This window comes from Strigops habroptila, chromosome 19 (assembly GCF_004027225.2).
Source record: "Strigops habroptila isolate Jane chromosome 19, bStrHab1.2.pri, whole genome shotgun sequence".
Taxonomy (NCBI): Eukaryota; Metazoa; Chordata; class Aves; order Psittaciformes; family Psittacidae; genus Strigops; species Strigops habroptila.
This window is the reverse complement of record NC_044295.2, coordinates 5,357,271-5,381,812: the sequence shown is the minus strand read 5'-3', so window position 1 is coordinate 5,381,812 and position 24,542 is coordinate 5,357,271. Positions and strand designations below refer to the sequence as shown.

General features: G+C 53.5%; 3 protein-coding genes across 10 annotated transcripts in view; 1 reads left to right on the top strand and 2 right to left on the bottom strand.

The window, feature by feature from the left end:
* Positions 1 to 4,440, bottom strand: part of CDC27 (cell division cycle 27) — a 29,839-nt gene extending 25,399 nt beyond the window's left edge. The window contains exon 1 of one of the 7 annotated variants that reach the window (XM_030508979.1): positions 4,144 to 4,440. In XM_030508979.1, the coding sequence (XP_030364839.1) occupies positions 4,144 to 4,170 (27 nt within the window). In that variant the 5' untranslated portion in view covers positions 4,171 to 4,440. Of the gene's footprint in view, positions 1 to 1,659; positions 3,688 to 4,143 lie in introns of those variants that run through there. The other 6 variants (XM_030508977.1, XM_030508974.1, XM_030508973.1 and 3 more) reach the window with 6 other exon arrangements.
* Positions 4,441 to 7,341: 2,901 nt separating this feature from the next.
* MYL4 (myosin light chain 4) lies at positions 7,342 to 13,262 on the bottom strand. 2 transcript variants are annotated; one of them, XM_030508970.1, is made up of 7 exons: positions 12,997 to 13,262; positions 12,362 to 12,389; positions 10,360 to 10,509; positions 9,641 to 9,814; positions 9,171 to 9,248; positions 8,492 to 8,535; positions 7,342 to 7,569 (listed from the first exon to the last, which is right to left on the bottom strand). In XM_030508970.1, the coding sequence occupies exons 1-6, from the start codon at positions 13,093 to 13,095 to the stop codon at positions 8,507 to 8,509; spliced, it is 558 nt and encodes a 185-aa protein (XP_030364830.1). In that variant the 5' UTR covers positions 13,096 to 13,262; the 3' UTR covers positions 7,342 to 7,569; positions 8,492 to 8,506. The 2 variants fall into 2 exon arrangements, with proteins under 2 accessions (XP_030364830.1, XP_030364831.1); XM_030508971.1 differs by lacking the exon at positions 7,342 to 7,569 and adding an exon at positions 8,141 to 8,285.
* A 3,334-nt stretch (positions 13,263 to 16,596) lies between these two features.
* On the top strand, positions 16,597 to 23,205 carry LOC115617983 (parathyroid hormone/parathyroid hormone-related peptide receptor-like). The gene is made up of 13 exons (XM_030509076.1): positions 16,597 to 16,674; positions 17,666 to 17,771; positions 18,435 to 18,545; positions 18,663 to 18,787; positions 18,970 to 19,064; positions 19,376 to 19,562; positions 19,947 to 20,100; positions 20,258 to 20,318; positions 20,836 to 20,902; positions 21,199 to 21,297; positions 21,587 to 21,724; positions 21,817 to 21,858; positions 22,187 to 23,205. Exons 1-13 carry the CDS (start codon positions 16,597 to 16,599, stop codon positions 22,547 to 22,549), a joined length of 1,626 nt encoding a protein of 541 aa, XP_030364936.1. The 3' UTR covers positions 22,550 to 23,205.
* The last annotated feature ends 1,337 nt before the right edge of the window (positions 23,206 to 24,542 follow it).

The window sequence follows — 24,542 nt, the reverse complement described above, 5'->3', positions numbered from 1 at the left end:
AATGCAAACACCTTATTCTTTCTCTCTGGCAGTATTCCACACTTCAGATAACTTCAGCCACAGAGGCTGCCTGAAGCGATTACTCCCTTTTACCTTGAAAAGCTCCAAGGCTGTACATTGTTCTGGTCAGTGTGGCACAAAAAGCATGAGACAGAAGGACAGTGTTAAAATCTTTCAGACCATACCCGAGTTAGAGCAGCCTAAAGTCTCCTTTTTTCTCTTGCTCTCAGCAGCAGCTCTCCCTTTACCAAGTCATGAGTGACATTTAGCTGAATCTATCCAAGTTGTGCCATCTTCAGGTTAAAAGTCCTGTCTTTACAGGGCTCTAACTCTGCATGCTTACAAAACAAAGGCATGGGGGTGGTGGCCGTGGTGAAATCAGTGTCATTTGACTTCTCAAACAGGAGCAAGTTGCCAGAAACTATCTTGCCAAAGGCGAAGAAGGGACACAAGTGATTTTGCAGCCACATTATAAAAGTTGCACTACATACTGGCTCAACTAACAATTGCTGCTGAGCAGAGTTCCAGTGGAAGCAAGAAACAAGAAGTCAGCTGGTAGTATCCCTGTAGCAATTGTCATTTTGCTACCCAAAAGGCGCGAGTCAGGCTTGTGCCTTCAGCAGATGAACGCTGAAGGCAGGATCCTTGCACACACTCTCCTAAAAGAGGGCGAAGAGGAAAGGAAGGTGGCAGGGAATCAGCCATACCTACACAGTAACCATTTTCTATGAGAACAGATGTCTAAGGTATGACTGTGTCTCAATCTACTAAAAAAGAAGATTTCTTGTGCACCTTTTAATCAATCTCTTTAGTAATTTAGTTTGTTCTAGCAGGAGTTCAATGCATCTACACAGCACTAGTGGCACATAACAACTGCTAAACCGCATCAGAAGAGTGGTCAGAAGCAAAGAGCTTTAGGGGCATTTATGCAATAGAAACTACTTAATCCTAAAAGATTTCAGAGCAGGACACCACAGTACAAGCACAAACACAATCCAAACACAGCCTACCTCCCTATGGTAGTTATCAAACCTTACAAGGAACCTGTTGGGAGAATCCCAAAGCCTCCTCAAGAGTGTGCAAAGAAATTGAGATACTTCAGTTGTGATTTCTGTTCTCAGGGCTACAAACATGGACAGGAGGGAAGCTTGAAGAGTTTCACAGTCCTGTTTAAGCATGCTTGCAGACCAGGTCAACCTCTAGGCCCTGGTCACTCATTTTAAAGATGCATTCAGTTGAAAATGCAGAGTGGAGAATTCCAAAACTGCCATACCAGCCACAGCTCTGCAGCAAAGAATCCTCAAAGAGAACAGCAAGAAAAGCAGATTCAGACAGGTGCACCTTCCACCCAGAAAGTCCTGTGCATTGTCCATGTGTCATTTCATATATAAGCCAAAGAGCTCTTGAAAGATAGGTGTTCTCCTGCGACAGTTCTATAGCTTTGGAAGTGATTTTGAAAGCTTCATAGCCTATTGGCATGCTAAGCAGCTTCTATCACAATTTAAGGGTGGGCAGAGGGAAGGAGACTTTCCTGGGATAAGCTGTGCTGCATTTACCAGGTATGCATTAAGCGAGCAGACAGCGGTACTGTGTGTTTTCAGCCATGACAGCAGCCTTGGAGCTCAAGCACCATTCAAGTGGGTCACGGCACATGATCACCTTGAACAGATAAATTCCAAGGAAAGTGTTCATTTTGTTTCCAAGCTGTTTTCAGAAATACTTGGAAGGGATCCAGCCTGCTTCTCAGCACATGGGATACAAGGCTTTACTTTTGAGCTGAAGAGTTTTAAACTGACCACATCAGGAAGAACAGTAGAGGTCTGCTGTCTGTGTCAACTCTTCTTGTTGGCACTTTCGTTCATCTTAAAGGATTAAAAGAAGTTAGCAAAAATCAAATCAGGGAACAGGATGCCTTTTGGGACATTAATTTCATGGAACCAAAGTCCAATACTTTCAAGGCAACACACACACACACAGATTGGGTTATTTATTGTGTTTTGCCTATGACAACTGTAAAGATGACAGTTTGTTCCTGGAATGCTAAGCCCTGCAGACATCTGAAAGGCTGGGAAGGAACAGACAAATAGACAGGAAAAAATCTCTGCAATGACAAAAATGAGAACTAGTGTCAAATTGTCCAATCAGATCATTTAAAAATCAGGAAAACAGAGCTAAGTCCGTGGATTCCAGCTAAAATGGGGATTCAGAAACATGCTCAACTTCACCCAGATGTGCACAGCGAAATGGAGACCACTCACTGGACATGTTAGACCAGTGAGAAAACAAGCATGAGCTGGGTGGGAAAGGTCCTGCAGTACAGCTGTCCAGTACCTACAATGCTGCTCATAGCCATTGGCACTATGGACTACAGGAACCGCAGCAGACCCAGGCAGAACTCAAACCTCGTACTGGATGGTGCACTGGCGGCTTCCTTACCATTATAAGCAAGGATACAACCAAGGCCACAAAAAAGAACAAATCCTAAACTCCCCAGCATTGCTGTAAGCAAGGAATAGCAGCAAAGCTAACAGCAGTAGAACCACTGATAAAGGAACTATTTGGTATTTGAAAGCAGGCAGAATCTAAATAGATGTATTCAACGTAGCAAAGCTTCATCAGAACAGCCAAGCTGATGAGAGCTTAAGAATGGAGAATGACATTACAGAGGTGTTCACCTATCAAAAAAACCGAGCACAAGACTGCACATTTCCATCAGGGAACTCCCAGAACGGCAAATATTTTCCACTTGGTTTGTTTAATTAGCACAGTGCTGGACACACTAAATATTGTTTCCGGGCATTCACTCTGCAATGCATTCTTGCTTCCTTCTCTATTGTAATCCCATGTTTTCCTAGAATACTCAACCGGTACAAAACAGCCAGTCCAGCTCCAAGGGTAACAGCAACGGCATAAGTACAACCACTGCAAAGAGGGACCAGGCAGCCAAAAGCACTTCCAGCTCCACACTGACCCTTGCTCTCAGAGTGGATGAACTGAACAGTGGCATCAAGGACACAAACCCCTGGTCTATAAGAGCACCATCATCATCTTGCACAGAAAGGATCAGGTCAGCAGGGTGGTCTTCCACACGAGAAGTCTTTCTTCCCCTCCTACCTTTTCATTAAAAGGAGAGAGGAGAGCCAAAAGCAAGCATTGTCACTATGTTCATTACAGAACACAGTCATGTACTACCAAGACACTTATGGCAAGATGTTCCTACCATAATGACAAACAAACCCACCCCGTTAAAAGGCTAAAACCCAACCAAGTAACAAGAATGTGGACAGAAAAAGAAGGCTGATTAATGGAGATGACAGAATAGTTAGAATAATGGGTGTACAGGCAAGGTGGAAAGCAGCAGCAACTCTTAATTCAATGAATCATGCCTTTTGGATGGGAAGACTGAGAACAAGAGCAGGAAGCCCATCAGGGTCACTGCAGTGACACTAAAATATGGAGGAAAAACAAGATCTACGTGATTTCTCTCCCGGGTCTCCCATCCATCTGAAGGAACTAACTCCTTGGGAAGAAGGAACGTCCTTCATTTGCATCACACGTCCGGAGCCGAGCACGCTGCGAGCATTTAGAAACGAAACAGCAGCAAACGCAGAAAGGTAAGTGAGATGGAGAGAGGTATCAACAGGTCTCCCAGGGGATCCACCGGGGGAGCGCAAAGGGCCTTTATCTAGAAGCCGACTCAGCGGCGAGGCCACGGGACACCGGCAGCTCCGGGGGTGAGGCCGGCTGCCTCGGGCGGGGGCCCGGCAGGGGCGAAAGGGCGAGGGCGGCTCGTCCCGGAGGCGCAGGGGATGGGGAGGGGACGCACGGAGGAGCGAGGAAGCCCCGCAGCCCTCCCGCAGCCCAGCCCGCAGGGCGGCGGAGCAGGGGCTGGCGGCGGAGAGCGCCCCGCGGCCCGGGCCCGCTCCCACCGGCGGAGGGGGCGCCCGGAGCCCGCAGGCCCCCCGCCCCGGGAGCGGCCCGAGCGGAGCGGGGCCTCCCGCCCCAGGAGAGGGCCCGGCGGCGGGGAGGCCTCCCCCGGGGATCGGGCGGCGCAGCAAGTCCAGCTCCCCCCGCCAGGCCGGGCCGGGCCGGGCCCTGGGGCCTGAGCGCGGCGGCGAGCCCGAGCCGCCCAGGGGTCGGTACCTGGACGGGTTCCTGCAGCACCGTCATCCTGCTCTGCCCGGCCTCCTCCGCCGCCTCCTCGCCGAGCCCGGAGCGGGGCGGCCCCGGCCCCGCCTCAGTGCGTGTCCCGGCGGCGGCGCGGCGCGGCCCGGCCCCTGCTCATTTAAACTCCCAGCGACCGTTACCGGGGCAGGCGGCGGGGAGGGAAGGAACGAGGCCGGCCAAGCGCCGAGTCCGCCCGAAGCTGGCGGCGGAAACACCCGAACCGTCTGCCGGAAATAGCCGAAGCCTCAGGCGGAGAGAGCCGAACGCCGACGGAAAACAGCTGGGAAAGCTCCCCACTCCGTCAGCCAGGCGGAAGCGGTTCGGCTGCCGGAGCCGCCCGAGCGGGGACGGAAATAGCCGAGCTCTCCCCCGTGGGCACAGCCAGGGGTACAAGGGGCCACATCTGGCGCAGAGCTGTCTTCCATTCCCAAAAGGATGGGGTAAAGATGGTACAACTAAAGTTGAGTTTATTAAATACACATTGCCACCGGTGTGCTGGGCTGCATCCCGGTGTGCTGCAGAGCACACGTGGGAGCTGGGGGCTGCATCTCTATGTAGGGGGAAAAGCTGTGTGAGTGATGCTTATGTTGGGCAGTTGGTGTGGAGTGGGAGGCTTGCCTTGCCTGCTTCCCTGCTCTCTTTACACGTCCTTCTCCGTGTTTCTGAATAGCATATTTACAAGTTGGTTATTGCTTTAGTACATCTGCAGGTGTTTGCTTTTGGGGTGTGAGCAGGTTGGCATGGAAAGGCAAAGCCTTCTTCAGTCCCTGACCTGAGACACATCATAAACTGGGTCATGGAGCAGTGTTTTCCGCCTGGGATGGGTATCTGCTTTGCCATCAGGTCGACCCAACTCATTCTGCTGAACACGAAGGGTGCAAACACCATGCTACAGTGAAATGTCTGCCTTCCCTAAAGGCCTTTGGCCTCACATGCTGATGGTGGTGATGGAGATGCATGTCTACGTGGGTCTGGGGGTGCCAGGGAGCCTTTCAAGGAGCACAGACCATGCTCATCATCTGTATTCGGATCTTGCTGCCCTGCTGTGCGCTGCTGCTATCTCCTCGGGATGAAAGCTGGCTCCATCTGTCTCTTCCACTTCACAGGGCACTCTGCTAACCCTCCTGACATCCAGACCATCTTTGGTATGAGTCTCTGTCTTATCACAGCCTGAGGAGATACAGCCATGGGCTCTCCTTAGAGTGGGGGGTTACTTTAACCCCTCCTCAGAGCCTCCTGGTCGTCAAGTAAAGCATCCAAACTATAAAAGGACAGAGTGCTGACTGTTATCTTGGGACGTAAGGCTCCTCCAGTCCTGCAGTGCAGGTCTGCATGTGGGGTCACTCACGCACTGGTGTCCACATGTCTGTGGGACTAAAACCACTTGCTCCTTGGGATCCTTGGCTTTTCCAGAGGAGGAGACAGGACACAGAGGCACATACAGAGGTACGCAGCTATAGAGAGGTCTGTCCTGTACCTGTTCAAGTGCACCATTCCAACCTGCTTCAGTACAAATCAGCTCTGCTTTACCCTAAAGAGACAGACAGGTCCACAAAGTCAAGTGTGGCTGGCTGCTACCCCAAGGGTGAAATCCAGAGGGTGGATTTCACAGCTCTCACCATTTTCTCTAGTGGTCTCTGTCATTTGCCACTGCTCTCTTTCAGTCTGTCTCTTTGGTTTTCATTTACAGTGTCATTCCTGTCTGCATGGAAGCCGGATGCTCAAAGACAAAGCTTGTCCTCTGCATAGAGGAGCAAAAGTGCAGCCTCTTGCTTGCCAGGGCAGGAATATCACAGCTCCCAGGGCCCTAGTGTCTGCTATGGATTTCCTCTGCAACAGCACGTTCCTCTGCAGGAGCCAATGCCAGAGTGGTGGCAAGGGCAAACGTGACCCCGGAGTCAAGCAGTGTCTTTTCTCACCGTGTCACAGTGATCCTTTCCCAGATTGGAGCAGAGATAATACATTAAAGAAGTGAGATACACAGATTCTCCCTAATGGAAGCTGTGGAAATACCACTGACAGGAGCTAAAGTCTAATCTTGCATCTCTAAACAGCTCGTGTTGCTTTTTAGGAGCATTTGAATCGGACAGTGGGAATAGAAAGCAGCTGTTACTCAGTCACTGCACAGAAACACGCAAGTGGCAGCTGAAGTCAACCGCATCGGAGCAAAACACCTTCAATTTCTAGTCAAAGTCATGGAGCCAGGACGTTGGAATAGGAAACAAATCAAAGTAAGATGTTTTCTGCTCCCAGGTGTGCTGCTGAGTTACCTGCCATGAATTATTCACCGCTTGGAATGATGCTGTAATGAGTTCTTTGCAGGTAGGAACAGAGACAGAGCCACCAGCTTGTATCCAACAGGCCTCAGCCAGCTTCTGGCTGTCTGCTTGGAAAGGAACCTTCCTGGAGCCCCGTCCTGGCTGGGCTCCATCCCAGGCAAGACACTTCCCACACCACAGGGACTTGCTGTCCTGTGCCATGAGGTGGGACCTGTTGCTTCCCCATTTTCCTTCCCCCTCGCGGGTTCATCAGGACTCAACTTCCTGGAAACCAACCTTCAAAACTTAGACTTTGGGACCTGTTGATGATACAGAAAAAGGAATGCTTTTCATGGTCTCCTGGGTGGTTTCGGTTGGTTTTGTTTCTAAAGGGCCTCTGGCCTTTTCTGGCTGGGACAGGCCGTGTGTTGATGGAGAGGTGCCCGCTGGTCCCTCCTGTGACCGGGACAGTGGCAGGGCTAAGCAGGTCCCTCTTTGCTCCATGGTGCTGTTCAACCTGGACCTGGAGGGAATGCTCTTGGGGCAGCATGTTGTAGGGTAGATGGGCTAAAGGGTTGAAAAAGGGCTGGGTGTAGGGCAGACGGGAGGTGAAGAGCCTCAAGAACAGGGGAGAAGAACAGTTTGATGCAACTTGTCCCTCTTGCTCTCTTTGCTCCATCAGCAAGATGTGGCCAGATCGCAGCCCAGCTCCTGGTCCCACATGAGGATGGGATGACGAGCAAAGACCCTCACTCCTCCCTCACAACAAGTGGTCATAAACCTGCCCTTTTCCCCTCTCTGCAGGAACATCCTGCTGTCTCAGGGAGCTGGTGGAGACCAAGGAGTCTTTTCCATCTACCACTTCAATGAGTAGTAAAACCAAAGCACAGATACCATTTGAGGGAAGAAGGAATGAAATTTAATGAGCCAAATGTCACAGAAAAAGGTCTGAACAGAATAACTTAAGGTTTAAACCCAAGTTTAAATGAGGTCTCATTGTACACCAAGGCTTAGGCACACACACGTGGAGGCCAACTCTTCCTGGTGGCACATCTGCAGATGTGTGACATCCATGGTGGAAGGGACACGGATGGAGGAATCTTGCGGTTTGTGGTGCTTGGGTGAGTTCCAGCATTGCTGAGAGCTGGGAGACAAGCAGGAGAGGGCTTAGCACAAGGAATCCTTGAGACAAGAGTAAATGTCAATAGCTGTAATCCCACACCAGTGAAAAAGTGTTACATGCAAATGGGTTTGTGTGGAATTAATCTTCCTGGCAGCGTTTGCCACCCAAGCACCTGTATTGCTGAGCTGATGAACAGGAACTGGAGAGAAAGGGATTCAAACCAAGATAAAAAGGGTGCTGAACATTCAGAGTTCTCTGTCTCCGCTTTAACCTTCTGATGTTTAAAGAGGTTTGTAGAGAGGAAAACAGAGGTGTTTAAGTGTTTAATTTGTATATTCAGCAGTATCTGGAGGGGAGGCTGGGACTAGCTCTTAGGAATTTGGATTTCCTTTTAAACTGCCTAGATTTCAGAGGGCAGAGAAACAGTTCACCCTGTTTCTTTGTTTTCCTCAGGCAAGACTTAGAGGAACACAAAAGGCTTAACAAGCATCAGCGGTACATTTCCCATCTTCTTTCTAATGGGAATGGGAATGTTGATATTTCTGAGTTCAGAAATTCCCTTGCTTAAGTGTTTAGTGTTTTCTTAGCATCAAGTCATTCACTGCTGCAGAGTTTTCAAGACTTATTTCCACTGATGCCCATCTGGTGGGTTAGAAAACATATCACCATAAACCACAGCAACCTCTTTCTTATCAACACAATTAACCAGGCCACGACTGACAGTCACAGGGTTGATGCTGTTCTCGATAGGTGGCACAAGTTACAGATGAGGTTCGTTACCATGAACACAGGTTCTGGTGCTTTCGGAGCTGGGATTGTCCTGAGGGCATTAGCTCACTGCAGGGTTGCTTGTGGGGTTTGGCTTTTGATTCCTCTGCCCCTGGCTGTTAGATGCAGGATTTCCAATCTCAGAGTAAGCAGCAGGAGACACCCATGAACTCACCTGAAGTTTCTTCTTTCAGCCAGACATGATGTGCTTGACAAAAGCTGGGGAGAAAAGGAGGAGTGAGAGCATGGGAGGTCAAAGCACACTGTGAGCTGTGGTGGGGCGGGCAGAGCCTGGGGCACCCCAGGGGCAAAGGGGATGTGCTGTGCTGGGACTGAGATTTCACCTTCTGTTCCCACCTTCCCAAACCCCTCTTGGAGATGAGCCAGAGCCATTATCCTCAGTTTTCTTACGCCAAGGGAAATGGGTCCCCCGTTTTCCTCAATGCTCTCCAATTTTAGGGGTTCCCAGATGTCCTGGGTTCAGCTAACCACCCCTTATGCCAGATTTTCACCCTCTTGGAGCTGTGAGCAATCTTGGTCTCCAAATGTTCCCAGCCAGCCTCTACTATGAAAGATGCTGGCTTTGATAGCTTACAACAAACCAGGGCCAAAACTGGGGATAAACCAGTCCTGAAACCCTTGGAAACATGCTGTCTTCATCTGGAAATCCCTGACACAACCACCTTGTTCCCACCCCAGCTGACATTTCTCATGGCTCTCCTTGGAGAAGCTTTGGAAGATGGTCCATGCTTCCCTCTCAGTGATCACCAATGTCCTCACAGAGGACACATTTTGCACCCTAAGCCAAGACAACCGTGTTTGAGATGATCTCGATGGGAATCTCTTGCTCCTACCTTCATAGTTGATACAGCCATTGGCATCTTCTTGCCCTGCCATGAGTTGCTCCACCTCGCTTTCTGTCATCTTCTCCCCTGGAAGGTGAGGATGGAGAGGTGAGGGAAGGGTTCTCAGCCCCCCAGGACCTTCCTGTCCTTTTCCCAGAGAGCCAAAGTCACCAGAGGAGGGAAAAGGGGATTAAAAAGGAGCCGTGTGTCACTACAGACTGGGGAATGCTGCTGGGAGATTGTGGAGAGAGGACCAAACTGCAGTGATTGTCTGATAACTGAGGATGCTGTGGACTCTCCATGTCACCCGGATCATGCATGAAGCGGTGGCATAAGGAGCCATTAATGAAAGCCTATGAGTAGCAGAGTAAAAAGGGCCTCTCTGATGCATGAGGCCACTCAACTAACCCAAGCCATTTGCCCAGAAAGAGCTTAGGGGTGGGCTGTGTCCTGCTCCCCAGTCCAGGGCCAGCCCTTACCCAGTGTGACCAGCACATGGCGCAACTCCGCGCCCATCACCATGCCATTGCCCTCCTTGTCAAAGACACGCAGCCCTTCCACAAAGTCCTCAAAGGTCCCCTGCTCCTTGTTGCGGGTGAAGTGCTGCAGGATGGGGAGAAAGGTCTCAAAGTCCAGCAGCTTTGTGTTCATTTCTGGAAGAGAAGGAGAAGATGGGGTCAGAGATTAACCTCATTAGGCTGAAATCAGTCTCTGAGGGCTTAAACTTCCTGGTCTTGTATCTGAGTACAGGAGAGAAGCACCACAAGGTGGTAGGACTATTAGTGTGTTATACTTGAGATTGGAAGATCCATATGAGGAATAAAGTGTTAACATCTGGGGGCTGCACAGAGACCACCCATATGAGCAGGTCCTCTGTCACCAAGGCCATGCAACTGCATTGGAACCACTCAGGTTTGCACCAGCTCAGGATATGGTCTGCTAAGCATCCATTGCCACCATGCCTGGGTGAGGACCGCTCCCTCATGTCTACTCCCTTACTACTACCCCTTATGTCACTCATAGTACAGGGAGAGGTAGTGAAGGAATTACACAGGAATGAAGCCTCTCTGCATCGTTTCCTTCCCAATTCCTTCATCTCACAGGGTTCTTCCTACAGGGGACATAGTCCTTCACTGCTGCCAGGGAGCACAGGGATTACTTGTCCCACCATGTCCCCACTGCCCCACTTTGCTGTCACCTTCTGCTTTGGGCTTGCCCAGCACCTTCAGGACCTCTGCATTGGTGGGGTTGTGGCCGAGCGCCCGCAGGACGTCCCCGCACTGCGCGTAGGTGATCTGCATGGCCCCGGCGGGCGTCCGGTCAAACAGGCTGAAGGCTTCTTTGAACTCTGTGGGTGAGAAGAGCTCAGATGTCCCTTTCCATGCTGGCCCCATTCCCCACCCCACTGAAGCAAGGAAAGGATGGACGCATGCATGGTGGGTGCCCTCCTGCTGCACCCCCATGGTCCCCACAACACCCCATCGCTCTGCTGCACCCCCAGCCCCAGCCAGGCAGACACAGCGTGGTGTTGGTCATGTTTGGGGAAGGGTGACCGTGCCCATCCCAGCCTTGCAGACTACATGCCATGGGAAGGACATGGGAGATTCATTCCCAAGCTTGTTCCCATAGGTTATCATGCCATTGAGTGTCACATTTTACCTGGAGGAAGGAGGCCTAAACTAGGAACAATTAAGGATAGTTTTACTTCTGTGTGTGATGCTTTTCAGCTTCCTGACCTGCTGCTGGGTTCTTTAATCCCGCTGTTGGCTACATGGACAAACTTGTACCTGCACTGCTCACAGCCTCTCTGCCTCTCATTTCAACCCATATCTCCTCCACTACAGCAGGCTCCTCACTGGTGTTGATGTGGGAAACCAGTCCTCCAGGAAACACTCCCCAAGTCCTTGCCCTCCTCTTCTGAAGACAAGCCAAGGACCCCAAGGCTGGCGGGTGGCAAAGATGGTGGTTTTCCTGAAGCACATGCTCCTCACGCTTTGGATTTGCCAGCGAGTCCAGTTGAGTGGCCCAAGCAGGTAATCAGCCTTTCCAGCACTCAGAGTTGTGGGTTTCTTGTCCATGGCACTAATGAATTCCAGGTTCTGGTTCATCTTCTTCAGGGCATCCAGCAATAGCTCATCCAAAGCGGAGCTGTTCCTTCTCCTGCTGTTGGGTGGGATGAGATGATCGCAGTTTCCATGGAGCGATGGAGACATCACGGTCAGGTAGGCATCCCCTTGTGTTTGGTGGGAATCCTTGCCCAGGGATTGCTCCTTGCCTTGGATTTGCTCCTTTTCTGCTTGGCATCTTTATATCTTCTGCTGAGCCTCACCATCCCATGGACCATGTCCCCATGTCTGTGTCCCTGTAGTCCTGTCCATGGTCCCCCCCAGCACCTCAGGGTGCTGCTGTTATCCAGCTTGTCCTCACGATGGCTCCACCTCTGCAGATGAGATCCCTCCATCTGGCATCTGGAGCGAGGGAGGGACATCACCCACTGTGAGTCCCTGGTCAAGAGGCACCACTATGAGGTTGCTCAGTCCCCTCCTGACTACCTGGAGCCATGGGAGCACATCACGTATTGTGGGACGTCGTTGCAGGTTAAATCCAAATATTTTCACATTTTAACTTGCTCACATTTCCACTGGCCCTCTTCTCTCCTTTCAAAAGCTGGTTTGAGGCCAAGCCTGCAGGATCCTGTGTCTCCTCCTCCCAGTATCCACACCAGGATCTGCCCTCACATCTTGTCCCTCCCCTAGTCTGAACAGAGGCATGAAGAGATGAGAAATCCCAATCCCAGCTCAGTCCCTGCATCGCCAGAGGCTGCTCCTCCCACACGGATCTGACTTTGAACCAGGCTGCATTTCTCACCATGAATGGAAAAACACCTTTTCCCTGCCTGAAGCAGGGATTATCCCCTTTAAGTGGGGCACCCTCAGTGCAAGCAAGGAGCCAGGGTCCGTTTATTGCTCCCAACAGCCCTGCGTTGCAGTCCTAGCTAAATCCCTGTGCTGGCTCCCAGCATTGCTCCCATCTCCATCTCCTGCCTCCTCCCTTCCTAGCAGTGCTCTTCCCCATCTCCTTTCCATCCTGATGCTGGGGGCTTGATGCCTTGGCTCTTATGTCTGCTGTGAAAAACTACCTGGAAAAAGGACTCCCCATTCCTAATGGCATCCTTGGGAAAAGGTGACGTCTGTGCTTACCTTCAATCTGCTCAGCAGTGAACTCAATCTGTCGGGAGAAGAGAACAGAGCCAGGCATGAGCATTATGTTATGGACAGGGATAATAAAGGGGCTCTCCCCTGCATTTGAACCTCTGCACAGTCAGGTGGAAAGGATGCTATTTTCAGGCTTGATCCTTAGTTCAAGTGATTAAACACCCTCCATGCTGAGCCTGCTCTTAATAACTCTCCTGCCCCACCTCTGGCTTGAATACATGATTATATCCTGAGGAATCATGGAAAAACCAAGCTCCCATTGTGGTGATTTGGCTAAAAGATGCTCTCAGGTGGAGGAGACAACACAGGCAGGCAAATACTTTAGGGTGGAGGCAGTGGGTAGCAGAGAAGTTCTTTAATGCTGCTGGGACCCTGACAGAGGGGGGAAGATTGAAACATCCCCACAGCCAGGAGAGCATCACTCCCAGCCCTCTGCATCAACCAACACATCACTCCCAGCCCTCTGCATCAACCAACACATCACTCCCAGCCCGCTGCACCAATGCAATGTGCTCATTCTCCCCTCCCAGCCCTGGCTCTCAGCCTGGTGCATCGCATTGCCCATGCCTGGCAGATGACAGGCACGAAGGGAGACGGTGACGTCTCCATCCCTCACTCACCTTCACGCTCTTGGGATCAAAGGCAGGTTCTCGGGGGGGCTCCAGGACTGGAGCTGCTTTGGCTGCTTCCTTCTTCAGGTCAGGTTTCTTGATTGGCATCGTGCTGGGTCTCTGCAAAGGTGCAGGGATGGGTTCTGCTGCCCAGCGAAGCCACTGAACGGAGGGATGAAAGGCAAAGTCTGCTCCTTCCCTTATATACGAGCCCTGTGCTCACCCCGGAGGGGCAGGCCAGCTGCTGGAGCAACTGCTACTTACTATAAAAGGAAGAAAACTCAAACGAGAGGGGCCCCAACTTGACAATTGCCCATTGTCATCAGCTCCCGGCGCGGCCAAGCCACCAGCCACCCCCCCCAGCCACAAAAGGGGGGACATGTCCCCCTCCAGCACCTGCACTGGGTGGGCTGCACGGGGGCTGCTTGCTAAATGAGCACTGGAAACCTAAACTCGAGCCGCCCCGGGTGCCTGGCAGGGAAACAGCAACACGGGGCCGATGGACCTGCCATGATCCCCATGGGAAAAGTGTGTCTGGTTTTAGGCAGGCCTCAAGGGCAGGCGCTGCAGAGCCCTTTGTAAGACCAGGGTTTATGAAGTGCTGCTTCAAAGGAGCTCAGTCCTCTCTGCACAATCCCCCGGCCTCGTGCTCAGGGGCTGGTTTACCCCCATGGCTCCCCAGGGCTGAGCTTGTGCCCTGGAATAGGTCATGCTGCAGGTGAGAAGCTGTGCTCACCTCCATAGGATAGCTAAGGAGGGTAATGCAAACGAAGGGTAAAGCCAGGCATTTAATTCATCAGCTCAGGACCTTTCACAGCCGTGTGCTGCTCATCATAGAATCATAGAGCCATAGAATCATGGAATGGTTTGGGTTGGAAAGGACCTTAAGATCATCTAGTTCCAACCTGCTGGTCACGTTCCTTTTGATGCAGCCCAGCACACGGGTGGTTTCTGGGCTGTGAGCGCACACTGACGCCTCACATTCAGTTTCTCATCAACCAACACCCCGACTTCTTCTCCTCAGGCTGCTCTGGATCTCTTCTCTGCCCAACCTGTAGCTGTGTTATCCCATGCACCCCAAAACCTGCAGGGCAGAGAGGGCTGTAGCATCTCCATTCAGCTCCTCTCCAGGCATTGGGCAGGTGCTGGTGGGAGATGCTCCTGCTCTCACCCTCCTCTCCCAACTGCTTGAAGACCTGCAGAAGAGGCAGAAGAGGTCATCGAGGTTCAGCATCCCAGAAAATGGGGCTTGAGGGTTACACCGAGACATCTAAACCTGCAGCCTCATTGCTCCAGCCAGTGTTGGCTTAAATTGGGCTGCAGGGACCGTCACAAGCCACTGGGTGGAACAGGATCCTACGAGATGCTGCTGGTCTTAGTGTGAGAGCTATGGGGTCTTGGTGCTGGCTGGAGTCTGAGCCATTATATTTGTACATATACATATATATAAATATACACACACACTTTATATATGTATGTATTTAAGTATAGTTTATAGATAGATATAGAAAAGTGCATTTAGATGTGTATTTTCAGGTGGTTGAGTCAGGCTGGTTTCAGGTCATGTCGTATTGCAGTGGCTCAGGCTTGGCATGACCAGCTGGGTCTAATCCTGCTCTTTTGGAGCTGCTGCAGGGCTGGGAGTGAAGGGAACTGCTCGAGCTGTTGCCAGCCGGGTCATGGGGGTCTTTCAGGAGGAGGCAGCAGCAGCAAACTGTTGTCTGCCATCACCTGAGGGTTGCTAGCATGGGTTTGGGGCTGGCTGATGGGCCTGGGTGGGAGTTGTTTGCAGTGATTGCTTTCCAGAGCTCTCTATAATATCACAAGTCATTTAGCAAGAGAAAACCCAACATGTTTTGCTAACGGCAAACTCGGATCCGGGGTCAGGTTTTGCCAGCAGTGGGAATCAAATTGCCTCTGAGCGCTGCTGCCTCCCCCTCAGCCAGCATCCATCCATCCCACATCCACACGAGGCCAGAACAACCTCACCTTACCCTCAGCCCCACTCCTGGTAGCTCCTGGGTCAGGAATCAGTACTCAGAAGAGTCTTCAGAACACATTAATCCTGCAATTTAGATGCTTCTCCCATCTCTTGCCCTTCGTGCCTGTGCAGCATCCCGATGAGCAGAGCGATGCAGGGCTGGTGTCAGCATCCACCAGTGGTCCAGGGTGGTGGCTGACCTGGGACGGGGAGATAGGCAGCTGCCGAAGATGCCCCTAATCCCTGGCCATGGATTACCCCGGGCTGGGAGCCTGCTGCTTGCAGGGTTTGGCACTGGGCTTTTGAGTTTCAGCCTCATCCCACTAATGCTGACCTGCTCAGGGAACAAGGACTCACCTTGTGCCCACATTTCCCCCAGGGATGCTCAGGCTGGGCGAGGACACAGGGTGGTTGAGCTGACAGGATGGTGGGAGCATGGTCATAGAATCATAGAATGATTGGGGTGGAAAGGACTTTAAAGCTCATCAAGTTCCATATTGGAAGGCTGCTCTGAGGTCTCCAGGCAGCTTCTCTTCTCCAGGCTGAACAGCCCCAGTGTTCTCAGCCTGTTTTCATATGGGAGGCGCTCCGTCATGATCATCCTCATGGCCCTAAATGATCCCAAAAGCCACCCAGAAGGGTGGCATCAGCATGATCCCGAAAGGCAGGGGACAGCCCTGGGGCCTTCCCCAGGGGATGCGGGTGACAAGGGACGGCTCTGATGGGGATGTTGTCAGCTGCAGTGAGACCAGCTCTGACCTGGTGCCCAAGGACCTGCCTGTTCGGCTCATGTCATTCATGGGCTGTGTGAGACACCCATCAGGGTGGGAACTCTGCTGTCAGGACGGCCCGTCTGCCTGCTCCTGCCTGCAGCGCCCATTTAGCCCCACCCATGGAGGTTAAAAGCAGTTGTGCAGTGAGATCCTTCTGCAAAGCAAACACACAAAGGCAGGAGGGTGTTTGTCCTAGTGTGCAGCGGGACTGATCCCCAAAGCACACCCCAGCCCCTAGAGAAAGAAAAGGGTTAAGCTGGCGTCTGCCTGAAAGACATCCCACCTCAGGAGCATCAGTGCCAAGGTGATGCTCACATGCTTGCACCCGCTCCCACCCCTACCTCGGGGTTTTCCCCACTGTCCTCCAGCTCCTTGGGACCAGCCTGGTGCTGGAGGGGACTGAGCAGCATGGAGGCAGTGAGGGGATGCTGTGACAGCTGAGAAATGAGCCACCAGGCAGTGAGAGTTGTTTCTGAAGGGAGAAGAGGAATCTGCCTTGAATGAAGAGGATTTTAGCACCTAGGGCTGAGCCAATAAACCTCTGCCGTCCCCATCTGAGTGGGAATTGTTTGCACACGCTCCGGGAGCTGCTTAAAGCAGGCGAGAGATGGAGAGTGAATAGGAGCAAGCATGATGAGGGGATAAACCCCTTCACTCCGTGAGCCTGTGAGCAGATAGGTCCCTATAGCGCTGCTGGGACCTGCACCTCGACAGGGACAGCAGCAGGGAAGGTGGTCCCAGAAGATGCTCTGTCCTGCTGACCACTCCAGCCCCCTCCATTGCCCGCAGCCTGGGCCTGGCAGTGCTCCTGCAGCTCAGCATCCCTGAGGTCCATCCGAGTGACACGGTGGGGCCATGGAGACATCCATCGCCAAGGGAGGTATCACAGCAGTTCTCCTCTGCTGCTGTCTCCTCAGCTCTGCGTGGGCTCTGGTAAGTCTGCATGGTCCTGTGGGCTCCTCTAGTCCTTTCCTGGCTTTAAACCTCATCGTGCCCTGGCTGCACATCCTGCTCTGGGCAGGAGCTGGGCAGGAGGGGAGGGGAGAGCATCTCTGCTCCTGCCAAAAGCTTCCTACAGCCATGGAGACACCACAACGGGATGGTTTTCCCATTGCTTGGACACATCCAGGGCTGGGTTCCCTGCCTCTGAGGCATCGGAGGAACAGAAGGAGCAGGTGATTTATAGTCAGCTCCTGCTGATGGACCCCCAGGACCCCCATTCCTGCTCTGTGCTCCCCAGCAGCCCTCCCATTCCACCCACCCAGATGCTGCCTTTGGGAAGAGCATGGATGGGGGCTCAAGGTCTCTTCTCCTGGGCAGGATTTGGCCATGGACAGTCCAGAAGCCAATGTGAACCCCCTGCATCCCGAGTCCTCTTCACTTCCAAAGCTGGCAGCCCTGGCTCTGAAGGGCTCCATGTGGGCAATGGGGGCATCCAGCCCCACCAGTGGGACGGGCGAGAGGGAGCTGGGGCAGAAGCCCAACACACCGCCCATGTCCATGTGTTTCTCAGTGGACCATGGGCAGGGTGAAGGGGGCTCATGGTCGGCCTCAGCCTTGCAAGAGGGAAGAACAAGAGCAGGAGGCTTCTCCCTTCCCCGTCATAGCGTTTGAGTCTACTTAAAGCCACACAGACGTGGGAGGGTTGGGAGAGCATGGCCATGCCGTGGCTGCTCCATCAGCTTTGCCTTCCAGCGCATTCATTTTCCATGTGTGCTTCTGTCTTTCCTGCCTGTCTCTTGCACCAGCTTTGCCTCATTTCTTACCCCAAGGATGGTCCTGCTCGATGCTGTGAGTCTGTGGGTGAGAGCAGCAAAGATCAGCAAAGCATCGGTCCTGTGTCAGGAGATGCAGTTCCTGTAGCATCCCTTGAGCCCCTGGTGAGGCTTGTAGAGGTGTTGTCACAGCAGGTTTGTCTTTGCAGGTGGACCCCGATGATGTTCTCACAAAAGAAGAGCAGATCTATCTGCTGGCGGAAGCTAAGGAGAGATGTCAGAGAGACATAAAAGCCCAACTGGAGAAGATCAAAGGTAGTGTCCCCCCCCCGCACATGGGTCAGCCCGGCAGAGCTGGCTCCGCTATGGGAAATGCTTTTCCCTCTGATGGGAGAGGGATGGGGCCAGGGACGTGGGTTTGTGGAGATCCTGGCATCCTGGGTGCAAGTAGGTGCTAATCACAGAATCCCAGCCTCGTTTGGGTTAGAGGAACCTTAAAGCTCATTCGGTTCCAACCCCCTGCCACGGGCAGGGACACCTTCCACTAGAGCAGGTTGCTCCAAGCCCCTGTGTCCAACCTGGCCTTGAACACTGCCAGGGATGGGGCAGCCACAGCTTCTCTGGGCACCCTGTGCCAGCGCCTCAGCACCCTCACAGGGAAGAGCTTCTGCCTCAGAGCTCATCTCAGTCTCCCCTCTGGCAGGTTAAAGCCATTCCCCTTTTCCCTACAGGCCCTTGTCTAAAGTCAAATCATCATCCTGATGAGCCAGCACTGGCTGCACCATGCACACCACAAATGGGAGCAGTGGAGGGAAGAGGTGGGATGTGATGGGACGTGTCCCCCTCTCTGGCCCCCCCTGCTATGCAGGCCAGGGGTGATGCTGGCAGCGTGTTTTCCTTGCCCTGGTCCTTGGGGAAGCTGGAGGAACGCTATGTCCCTGTTTGGGGATGTGAGATGTCTCTTTGCTCTTTGACCAGACACCAGCTGCCTTCCAGAGTGGGATGGGATTATCTGCTGGCCAAAGGGCTCCCCCAGCCGGGAGGTGTCAGTGCCCTGCCCCGACTACATCTACGACTTCAACCATCAAGGTAAGAGCTTGGACCTGAGCAGGGAGAGACCGTCCCTTGGTGATCCTCCACCAGCAGGTATGTGTCTGTGCTTCCCCTGGGTCCTTCTGCTGCTACAATGCCCATTGTTGTTCCCAGGTCGTGCCTACAGGTACTGCAGCTCCTCTGGGACCTGGGCCATGGCTCTCAGCATGAACAAGACCTGGGCCAACTACACCGAGTGCGCTCTGCTCTTTTCGTCCGAGAGCCGGAGCCGTGAGAAGGTGACCTTGCTTGTGAGAGGTGCTGGGAATAGGGCTTGGCAGTGTTCAAGGCCAGGTTGGACACAGGGGCTTGGAGCAACCTGCTCTGGTGGAAGGTGTCCCTGCCCATGGCAGGGGGTTGGAGCTGGAGGAGCTTTAAGGTCCCTTCCCACCCAAACTGTTCTATGGTTCTATGATTCCAGGAGGTGTTTGACCGCCTGCACCTGATGTACACCATCGGCTACTCCATCTCCCTGGCCTCCCTCATTGTCGCTGTCTGCATCCTCTCGTACTTCAAGTAAGGAGAAGCCAAAACCCCATCCCCATGTGGGGGAGAACCCTCCTCTCCCCGTCACCTGCACACACATGAGTGAGCAGCCCCCAGGGGAACAGGAACCAGCCCCAAACCCTAGCACAAGCCCAAAACACCCCCAGCATGACCAGCTCCACCCTGCTGTTGAGGGTCTGGATGCCCCACTTCCCTCCAGGTCTGACTTCTGTGCCCACGGGAGGGCTGACACCTTGGAGGTCACCTTCTTCCAGGAGCCCATGTGCAATGAGCTTGTTGGGCAGCTGGGGCTGGGCTCATGCCACATCCCTTCTCCATAGGCGCCTGCACTGCACACGCAACTACATCCACGTCCACCTCTTCACCTCCTTCATCTGCCGGGCGGTGAGCATCTTCGTGAAGGACATGGTGCTCTACTCGGGCACGCTGGCCACTGAGGTGGAGAAGGTGCGGGAGGAGGACTTCAGGGCAGAAACGGGTCCTCCACTGGGACATCGGAGCCACCTGGCAAGTGTGGAGGCAGGATCAGGGGAAAGGGGATGGAAGAGCCCTGGTGCAAGGGGATGTGGTTGGGATGCTCCCGGCTCGGGGCTGTGCTGCTCAGGGGGGGGATGGAAGGTCACCTGCAGCTCTGCCCAGCTTCTCCCCACCGTGGCGCCACAGCAAGCAGAGGACATCAGTGTGGCCTGGTGTGGGAAGCACCTCTCCTATGGGAGACCCAGAGCAGCTGTGCTGTGTCTGATGCTGGAGTATCCCAGGGGAGACATAACTCCCTGCAGGAGCCACACGTGGGGCACAGCCTGGGGTTTGCTGGCCAGAGAGTAAAAGCCACCAGGTTTTGCTTTCAGGGCACAGCCTGATATGGGCACTTCTCTGACTACGTGTCCACAGGTGGGCTGCAAGGTGGTGGTGACTCTCTTCCTCTATTTTCTGGCCACCAACCACTACTGGATCCTGGTGGAAGGGCTCTACCTGCATAGCCTCATCTTCATGGCCTTCCTCTCCAACAAGAGCTACCTGTGGGTTCTCATCATCATTGGCTGGGGTAAGCATGGACCCCAGTGCTGAGACCAGCTGGGAGCTGTGGCATCAGAGTGGCCCAGAACGCCCAAGTCAGGGCAGTTGGATGCACATGAGACCTGCTTTGGTCTGCAAACGTGATGCTTCATCCCTTCTCCTCACCGTGGTTCCTGCCCCTCCAGGTCTCCCTGCTGTGTTCGTGTCCATCTGGGCCAGCGTCAGGGCCTCCCTGGCTGATACGCAGTACGTGGGTCCATCTTCTCCAATGGTCCTTTGGGCAGGGAAGGGCTGGTTGCAAATGTCAGCAGAATATCTGAACTGAACATGAAGAACAAGAGGAGCGAACACCCTATGAGGCTTGTTCATGAAACTGACTGATCCAGAGTGATAGTGGGTTTGTTCTACATTTGGGAGGAAGCTGGATGCAGGTTTACACCGTAAATTGGTCAATAACCAGCACAAAGATGAACGCTAAGGGGCATGTTCTGAAGATAAGCATTTTAAAAGGAGAAAGGCCACCACATGTACAGCAGGAGTTGGCCAAGGAGACCTTCAGAACATTAATGCTGGTCTAAAACTGATTTGCAGCCCCACGATGGTTATGAATGTTTGTAGCGTGGCTCCTGTTGGGTCAAGACTTACACAGGCTCCACAAAGGGAGTGAAGGGAGGACGGGGATGTTGGTTGTGCCATCAGCTGGCAATGTTCCTCTCTAGTGATTTCAGGTTCCTCCAGGATGTTTCTTTATGGGTCTCTCCAGGTGCTGGGATCTCAGTGCAGGGAATATGAAGTGGATTTATCAGGTCCCCATCTTGGCCGCTGTTGTGGTAAGAATTCCATGGCTGAATCTCCCAATCCCTTTTGAGAAAGGGGATGGATAGAGACCCAGAGCTGCTCGCTTGTGGTCCCTGAGGTTCTGCCTGCAGCCCCTCTGGCACGAGGTGATGCAAAGGGATCCAGCGACACTGGTCCCTCCCCACCCTGACCACAGCACCACCCCCATGTCCCTGCCTGAAGCTCACCCACAACTGCCTGTCCTCACCCCAAGGGACTGCTTGGGCAGACCAAAGGTCACTGTGGGCAACGGAACCGCAGTGGGTGGTTGTTGGGTGGTTGTTGGCAGGTGAACTTCTTTCTCTTCCTCAACATCGTCCGGGTTCTGGCCTCCAAGCTCTGGGAGACGCACACGGGGAAGCTGGACCCCCGGCAGCAGTACAGGCAAGTGCTGGAACACCAAACCCTGCCCCAGCCCTGGCTCATTTGTTCAGCTGAGCTGGCTCCACAGAGGGTTGTAAAGCAAGAGCAGAGGTGCAGGAAGGGCTGCGGGAGGAGGGAGGGTGCAGGGCAATGTGCTTCTGGCAGCTTGGTGTGATTGGAACAGCAGGTTCAGGAGCTCAAGCTCTGCCTGCTCCCTGCTGCAGAGGCAGCTTCACTACGACACTTACCAGGGGGCTGCAGGCTGGGCTGGCACCTCCCGGCTGATGGCTCAGAGCATTTCCCCTCTCAGGAAGCTGCTGAAGTCCACGCTGGTGCTGATGCCACTTTTCGGAGTCCATTACGTGGTGTTCATGGCCATGCCCTACACTGAAGTCTCCGGGGTCCTGTGGCAGATCCAAATGCATTATGAGATGCTCTTTAACTCCTCTCAGGTACTCCAAACACCGAGCAACGCCCACCTCAGGAGCGGGGAGGCACACGGGCAGTGCCCCAGCTCAAACCCCACCTCTGTCTCTTTTGGCAGGGTTTCTTTGTGGCTTTTATCTACTGCTTTTGCAATGGGGAGGTAAGTTAGAAGCATGGGGAGCTGAGCTCCCTGGTGCAGCCTCTTTGGGGTTGGGAAAGTCAACCTGCAACCGCCAGGCTGGGATAAGTAGAGGAAAAAACTTGGATCCATCCCTCTCAGTAGGATTAGATCTTAGGCTCACTAATGGAGCAACCCGGTCTAGTGGAAGGTGTCCCTGCCCGTGGCAGGGGGTTGGAACTGGATGAGCTTTAAGGTGCCTCCAACATGAACCAGCCTGTGATTTGGAAGGGGAGAAAGCCCTGGGGAAGGGGGGGCCGCCTGTTTTGGTGTCCCTGGCACCAGCAGCCACCTCTGCTCTCTCCCTCAGGTGCAGGCAGAGATCAAGAAAGCCCATTTTCGGAGGAGCCTGGCACTGGACTTCAAGCAGAAGGCACGTGCCACCAGCGCAGCGGGGAGCTACTGCTCTGGGGGGCTGACCTCCCACCCCACCACCAGCTTCAGCACCAGCCTGGTGGGGCGAGGATCAGGGAGCACCCAGCAGCGGGGGCTGCTGCTGCCGGCCCGTGCCAGCCTCCCGGGCTATATCCCCAGCTCCTTTGCCTCAGATAACTTTGCGCCCTGTATGACCCAGGAGATGAGCCAGAAACCTTGTGGGGAAAACACAGGGGACTCAACAGACCTGGATCGGTGTCACCCCAACCTCAACAAAGAGCTGGAGACGATGCTGTGAAGTGAATGGGGTGTCTCCCATCTGAACATCCAGCTGTGCCTGGAAAGATGCTGATCATCACGTTTTGGGCAACTTTTATGCTTGCATGGAGAGCCGAGATAAGGAACAACACAGTTCCCTTCCCTCACAGCCAGCGTGCAAAGTGCTCTTTCTACCTACCTGGCCTATGAACGAGCAGCCAGTTGAAAACCTCATTTCCTTGCACGTGCCAGTGATTGATGTACGTGATGTCTGTGCATGCAAAGCCTTGACTCATCCCCAGGAAACACCTCGACAGTCCGGAAGGTGACTTCAGCCCCAGCATGAATAAAGCTGGTTCAATGAGCCCAGTCTGACTCCCCAGTACAGCCCTGGGGCTGGTGCTGTGTGGCACCTGCAGAGCTGTCCTGCAGCTCACCCTGCCCCTACCTGCATCCTTGTGCAGCTCGCAGCCGTGGCAAAGCAGGAACAGGGAGCATGAGGATGCTGCACTGGATCCCAGCATCCACTGGGACCGATGGGCTCAGGCACCAGGCCAAGCTGGGTTGGGCACAGTGCAATGCTGGGCCCCCCCTGGCTTTCCAGCACCATCATGCATGAACACACGGGCTGCTGCATGCGAGAGGCTCAACCCCCTGATCTTGAAAGTGAATAAAGACACAGTCTGTGTGGCTTGTTCCCACCCCTGAACTCCAGCAGGGACTCAGTGGTTGCTGGAGGGCAGCAGAGGGTGCCAAGGGCTGGAAGCACATCCATGGTGGCAGCAGCCAGACTCGGCTGCCCCAGCTCCTCCTGCCCTCTCTGCCGCACTGTGCTGCTGGAACAGCAGTTCACCTGATGGGAAAAGACATTCCAGTGCAGCTTGCACTGCCCAGCCCAGATAATTCCACCAGACCACAGGGGAGGGGAGGATTTCCCCATTGTTGGGAGAGGGCATGTGTATACCTGTTAACATTAAACAGTGTGTTGGTGGCAGCACCGGGAGTTTCTTTTCCTACCTGCTCTAAAGAGAGACAGTCCCTCAAGGCAGCAATTTCCTGATAAAGACAGTGAACATGTGAATCATTTTGTGCATTCACATATCTTCCAGTGGAAAGCTACGAGGCAAAGGGAGACACAAGGACTAGAAAGCCCTGGAGGGACACACAGCCAGGAAGGGAAGGGCTCCAGGCTCCAGTCAGGCACATCCACACCACCTCCCACCCAAGCAGAGGTGGCAGAGGCCGGGCTGGCTGGTGGCAGCGTTTGCCCTGCTCTGGGGGGCAAGAGGGGGTGGCTGGTGCACAGCCATGGCAGCAGAATCCCAGGGCTGCACTTTACAACCCAACCTGAGCTTCTTGTAATCATCTGCTCAGCTCTTGCCTCTTTAGAAGCAGCACAGGCTGCCACTGCAGGGAGAGGTTCTCCTTCCAGGCAGGCTGCTCACACTGCCACCGTGTTCCGTGGAGACAGAATCAACCCCCTGATGTATCTAACAGGGACCTGTGAACTGACATTTATAGCTCTTGGTCAGGGATCAATATTTACTCACCCAAGTCTCAAGAGGCCTCTGGTAGCTGAGAGAGGGGTGAGGAATTTCAAGAATCCTATTGAACAGCAGAGGGATGTGTCAAAAAGAAAGGGAGAAACCCAAGGATATGCCACGTCCACGGCGAGTTCCCAGGAAGGCAGGAGCAGATGGAAGCTTGAAACTATGGAGCTATTTCTGGTTTGTTTTGCAACTCAAATCTTTAATTGTGCAGAGTGATAAGCCTGAAGTGTGATAAAGAAAGCGGAATGGCCTAGAAACCTGGAGAGGGGCTTTGGACAAGGGCCTGTAGGGACAGGCCAAGGGGAATGGCTTTAACCTGCCAGAGGGGAGATTGAGATGAGCTCTGAGGCAGAAGCTCTTCCCTGTGAGGGTGCTGAGGCGCTGGCACAGACTTTTCCCAGAGAAGCTGTGGCTGCCCCATCCCTGGCAGTGTTCAAGGCCAGGTTGGACACAGGGGCTTGGAGCAACCTGCTCCAGTGGAAG